Source organism: Mirounga leonina, unplaced genomic scaffold (assembly GCF_011800145.1).
Source record: "Mirounga leonina isolate KUSES-001 unplaced genomic scaffold, KU_Mleo_1.0 Mir_165, whole genome shotgun sequence".
Lineage (NCBI taxonomy): Eukaryota > Metazoa > Chordata > Mammalia > Carnivora > Phocidae > Mirounga > Mirounga leonina.
The window spans coordinates 27,799,283-27,805,634 of NW_023270415.1; the positions used below are offsets into that span (position 1 = coordinate 27,799,283).

The following is a 6,352-nucleotide window of genomic DNA, read 5'->3' on the forward strand; positions in this document are numbered from 1 at the left end:
GAGGTTAGGGGACAAAATTTGAGGCGGAGAAACAAGTCAGGAAGCCATTGTAATGAGACAGCAACAGTTGGAATAAAGAGGAAAGGCACTTGAAAAAGAGACTTATATGTGAAGAATGAGGAGAGAATAATCTATGTCTCCTCGGCCTCTGATGTAGAGGCCAGTGTTATGGTGTTTCTAATTGATCTTTTCCCTTACTTGCTTCAACTTATGCTTTACTTTGAAGAGGCAGGAACTTCAGGTTTTTGGGTTTTTGGGGGGGTTTTTTGGTATAAAACTGTATCTTCTTTATTTTGCATACTTTACTCTCAGAACAAAATAAACAACAACAACACAAGAAACCCACAATGCACATCCAAACCCCTTCAAATATCAGAAGGGATAGGGCTTGAGGGCCTTCTTTCCTGCCTCAAAGATAGGAGAAAAAAAGAAAAAAACCACTAGACATCAGCAGAGGGAACCAGGTGAACCGGGGCCACTCGGGGCTTCTGGGGAGCCATGGGGACACTCTACAGAGGGCACACGGTCTGCAGGTAGAACTAATTTACTTCTTCCATGTGAGAGGCATCCTCATCACCCTCAAGGTGGGGGATCTCATCAGGAACAGCAGCACTGGGTTCCTCTGCAGTCACTTCATCTTCATCAATGCCCAGGCCTAGCTTGATCATGTGGTAGATGTGGTTGGAGTGAGTCTGGGGATCCTCAAGTGAGAAGCCAGAGGAGAGCAAAGCTGTTTCAAACAGCAGCACCACCACGTCCTTGACTGCCTTGTCATTCTTGTCCGCCTCAGCCTTTTGCTGCAGTGTCTCCACGATGGGGTGGTCGGGGTTGATCTCCAGGTGCTTCTTGGCCATCATATAGCCCACCATAGAGTTGTCCCGAAGGGCCTGGGCTTTCATGATCTGCTCCATGTTGGCTGTCCAGCCATAGGTGCTAATCACAATGCAGCAAGGTGAAGACACTAGCCTGTTGGAGATTGTCATCTTCTCAACCTTCTTATCCAAGATTTCTTTCATGAATTTGCAGAGGTTCTCGAACTTGGCCTTGCTCTCCTCCATTTTCTTCTTCTCCTCTTCATCCTCAGGCAGCTCCAGGCCCTCCTTGGCAACCGAGATCAGACTCTTCCCGTCAAACTCCTTGGGCCGCTGCACACAGTACTCGCCAATAGGCTCTGTCATATACACTATCTCGAAGCCCCGCTTCCGCACTCGCTGCACAAAAGCAGAGTTGGCAACCTGTTCTTTGCTCTCACCAGTGATGTAATAGATGGACTTCTGAGTCTCTTTCATCCGGGACACATACTCTGAAAGAGAAGTCATCTCATCCCGACTGTGAGGTGTGGTAACACAGCAGCTCAGAAAGGCAGTGCCAGTTAGTAGAGTCCTCATGGACTCCAAGCTTTAGGTTTTTAGAGAACACCTCATAGAATTTCTTATAGTTCTCCTTGTTTTCTGCCAGTTCAGAGAAGAGATCAAGGCACTTCTTCACGATATTTTTGTGAATGACCTTCAAGATTTTGCTCTGCTGGAGCATTTCTCGGGAGATATTCAAGGGCAGGTCCTCAGAGTCAACCACACCACGGATGAAGTTGAGATACTCTGGTATCAATTCATCACAGCTGTCCATGATGAACACTTGGCGAACCTAGAGTTTGATGTTGTTCTTTTTCTTCTTGTTCTCAAAGAGGTCAAAAGGAGCCCGACGGGGGATAAACAGCAATGCCCTGAATTCCACTGACCTTCTACAGAGAAATGTTTGACTGCCAAGTGGTCTTCCCAGGCATTAGTAAGACTCTTGTAAAACTCTCCATATTCCTCCGGGGTAATGTCATCAGAGTTTCTGGTCCAAATGGGCTTGGTCTTGTTCAGTTCTTCCTGATCAATGTATTTCTCCTTAATCTTTGTTTTCCTTTTCTTGTCCTTCCCACTATCATCCTCCTCATCTGAGCCCACATCTTCAATCTTGGGCTTCTCCTCATCATCTTTATCTTCTTCCTCTTTCTCCCCTTTCTCCTCCTCTGCCTCATCATCACTGATTTCTTTCTCTCTTTCCTTCTCCAAATAAAGGGTGATGGGATAACCTATGAACTGCGAATGCTTCTTCACCACTTCTTTGACACGTCTCTCCTCTAAATATTCTGTCTGGTCTTCTTTAAGATGGAGAATCACTTTAGTACCCCAGCCAATGGGCTCACCATGGTCTGCACATACAGTGAAAGAGCCCGCAGCAGAAGACTCCCAGGCATACTGCTCATCATCATTGTGCTTTGTGATAACCACCACCTTCTCTGCCACCAGGTAGGCAGAATAAAAGCCAATACCAAATTGTCCAATCATGGAGATGTCCGCACCAGCCTGAAGAGCCTCCATGAATGCTTTAGTTCCGGACTTAGCAATGGTTCCCAAATTATTTATGAGATCCGCTTTGGTCATGCCAATGCCTATGTCCACTAGAGTCAGGGTGCATTCCTGGGGGCTGGGGATGATGTCAATTTTCAGCTCTTTACCACTGTCCAACTTGAAAGGGTCTGTCAAGCTCTCATAGCGAATCTTGTCCAAGGCACCAGAAGCATTACTGATTAACTCCCGAAGGAAAATTTCCTTGTTAGAATAGAAGGTATTGATGATGAGGGACATGAGTTGGGCAATTTCTGCCTGGAAGGCAAAAGTCTCCACCTCCTCCTCTCCGTGGTGCACTTCCTCAGGCATCTTAAAGGAGAAGAGCTGCAAGCACTACAGACCACGGTGGGTAGGGACTGCGTCTGGCTATGTCTCCGCAACAAGGCTGCGCGGGGGTGACTCAAGAGAAGGAACTTCAGTTTTAAGTTAGTACTTTGGAGGCAGTATAGAAGTTAAAAAAAGTGACTTTGGAGTAAAACAACCCGAATTGAGGCCGTGGCTCTATCATTTCATTTATTATGGTATTACTTCACTCACTGGTTGGGTTACTTTGGACAAGACATTAACCTCTCCCAGACTCAGATTTTGAATGTGTAAAATTGAATTGTTTGTAAAGATAATAATGTGATCAATGCGTTGGTTTTAGAAGATGCTTAGCGTCGTGCCTAGAACATGGAAAGTGATCCAAAAATGGCACCTGTTATTATTATTGCTCAATAAGAAGTGAGGCTAAGGGAAACTTTAGATAAAATTGAAGGTTTCAGTGTTATCATCTCTACTCTTGGGATCATGAACGATACTTCTTTTGTCTTAGCAAATGGCATCATGTTGGCATAAAACAAGTACTTAAGAAAATTTGTCCAATATATGCAAAAAATAAGTGACTATCTCTATCCATCCTTATACAGATAGAGAGGACTCCCATTTCCTGTTACAGTCATGTATTTAAACTGAAAGAAAATTCCACCTGCAACATTGCATGCTCCACTAAATGTTAAATGACAAGGCAGAGTTTCCAGTAATGAGATTGGGGAATGCCATCACTCCACAGGCACAGAAACCAGGTTCATTGCAATTCAGCACTATAGCATGGGGACTTGGGATGCTTAATTTAGTGCTATCATTATTGTTTTTATATGAAAAGAGACTTAGAATTGGAAATAGCCACTTACCAGCTTTCCTGGAGTGCCCCTGTTCCGGGTATGAGTAAGTGGTTTCTTTGGGCCTTCACTGACATGGGGGTCTGCACATACCAACTTTCCATAGTGCAGGTACCTGGCAATTGATTATAGCAGTCAGACTGGTAGAGGTGAGGATTATTTCCCAATTCTAACTATAAAGATGAAGCTGAGTCACTATCAAAGTTTACTTTCTATTTAGAAAAGAAATTTTGGAAAAAAATAGAGAGTTTCTGGGGATCCAATTTCTGCCTTACTTCTACCCTTCACACTATTTCTCAGACGTGTTTTCAAATGGACAGGCAAGTAGGCAATATTTTTTCAATGAATCACTATGAATTAACTGGGCAGCCTCTCTGTGTATAACATGATGACATGGTAGGAAGCACTATAGTCCATTAGATAGCACGTCACCTGTTATAATATCCTGAAACAAAGTCAGCACCACAAGCAAATAGAGGACCAACTGAAAAAGGAAAATGATCCAGGAACTTTGCGGAATGCTCAGGGACGATTAAAGTGTAAGTGACTTATGGTTGTAAGATGTCTGGTTATTTAGCAGATAAACTGAACATCAAGGTCTTCACTTAATGTCTTGAATGAAAATCTGAGAATACCATATGGCAGCAGATTTCACTGCCATAGCTAAAAGAGAATCTATATCACTGACTCTGACAGCTTCAAGTCATGGCAGCTCTCCAAACTTGGCAGTGCTTCCAGAATTCTGATTCAACTGGAAATAAAGTGATTTGAATGAACACTTGACCCAAGACCAAGTGTCAAGAGGTAAAAAGTAATGTCTAGGGAAGGTACTGTGCTTAATATTCCCCTTCATACTGCTCACATGCAAGCACACCTATATGCCTTTTGGTATTCCTTGTGCTGTGATTCCATATTGTTTTGTTAATTCTCTCTTATGGAAATATTTAATAATATATGTATGTCTGTATCTCTATTGCTCTATCTATCTACCTATATCTCTGATATTTTTAAATTTGATTTTATTATGTTATGTTAATCACCATACATTACATCATTAGGTTTTGATGTAGTGTTCCATTATTCATTGCTGGCATATAACACCCAGTGCTCCATTCAATACGTGCCCTCTTTAATACCCATCACCAGGCTAACCCATCCCTCCACCCCCTTCCCCTCTAGAACCCTCAGTTTGTTATATCTCTGATATTTTGTAATTTTCCTCAATCATTAGACCATTGAAAGAGTGTCTGGCACATAATAGGAACTCTATAAAGAGCACTGTATGTTTAATGGAGAGATAGAAGTCTAGATAGAAAGCTAACATATTCTATGAGCAAAAAAACTACCCCAAAATTTCCATTTTAAGATAGATTTGAGTCCATGCTCCTAGTCTTCCAGTTCTGTTCTAGACCCCTAGAAATAATTGATGTGATATTACTTTACAAACCATAGCTGTGCAGAAAAACAAGAAAAGTACCTCTTAGTTGACCAGAAAATGTGAAGACATCAACTAGAAAAATAGAAGACAAGATCATATTGAAACTTCTGACAAATAAAACATGAAGATCTGTCTCTGTTTCAACTAGGCACACAAAAGAAGAAAATGATATAATTGTCAAAAATATTTACATCTTTAAGTGTGATGTTAAGCCTGGCATGAAGGACATGGTAACAAATTATAAAACGTGTTTTTCTATCTGTGCTCATCACTATCCTGCAGCGACAAAGGTGGGAGAAGCTTCTAGAGCAGAATCCCTCGGAGATACTGGTTGTGGTGCCTTGTGAGAGACGCAGGTGTTTTGGAGGGAAGAACACAGTACACACCAAAGGCTATATCTCCAAAGCATTCAGAAGGAGTCAATTTACTCTCTCTGAAACTTGGAATGTATGGCCAGTATTCATTAGTACCTACAACTTTTTAATATGAACTTATCCATTTAATTTCATTTAATAAATTTTGCTTCAAATTTTAACATTTTAAACAACACTCTTGGCACCCCCTACTGTTGTATTTGCTCCTTTCATTTTTCTCAAGAAGAAAAAATTTCTAAATTTCTCTCAAACGAAGGAGGATGTTATATCAGGGTTCTCCAGAGAAACAGAACCAATATATGTTACTTCCATCTAAATTAAACTAAAGGTGGAAGGTGGAAGCATCTTCACAGACATACCCAGAAATGATGTTTAATCAGCTATCTGGGCATCCCAGACAAGTTGACACATAAAATTAACCATCACAGACACTTTGTGAAGATACATGTGCACTGAAATACAAGCTGGGAATCCTTTAGATCAGGGATTTGCAGTTTTTCTGGAGGAAAAAAAAACTTTTTTGTTCAATATTTAAGATTTTGCAGACACAAGTCAAAATTGAAAATATTTAGGCAGTTACATAACAGGGAAAACAAATTTCCACAAAATTTAAAATTTAACAATAATTAAATAAAATTGCTTGTGATACTAGTTGGCTAATGAGAAGAATGGAATTCTTTTCTGAGGGGACAGCATTTCATTTAGCTGAGATTCAGAGTTAGTGTTCCCTATCATCAAAATCAATTGCAAATTACAAATGTTTATCTGTTCATAATGATCTGTTATGAGATTTTGTATATTTAGTCTTTGAATATTTTGGTGTCCTGTCACACACCATGGCTTAAAATGTGTGAGTTTTAACTGCCTCACATCTTTTTGTAGTACATCAATGCGCAGTGATGTAATCACCACATACAGTGTCTATCCCAGATATTCATTCAACTATGCCATTGTACCATAAACACAACCATACACAATCCA

At 40.9% G+C, this 6,352-nt stretch overlaps 1 protein-coding gene across 1 annotated transcript; it reads right to left on the minus strand.

The window, feature by feature from the left end:
• Window positions 1-275: 275 nt before the first annotated feature.
• LOC118014942 (heat shock protein HSP 90-beta-like) lies at window positions 276-2,824 on the minus strand. Its single transcript, XM_035011399.1, is given in 3 exon segments — window positions 276-1,326; window positions 1,328-1,733; window positions 1,736-2,824. Coding segments are annotated over 3 exon segments (2,166 nt in total). The 5' UTR covers window positions 2,709-2,824; the 3' UTR covers window positions 276-539.
• Window positions 2,825-6,352: the final 3,528 nt, after the last annotated feature.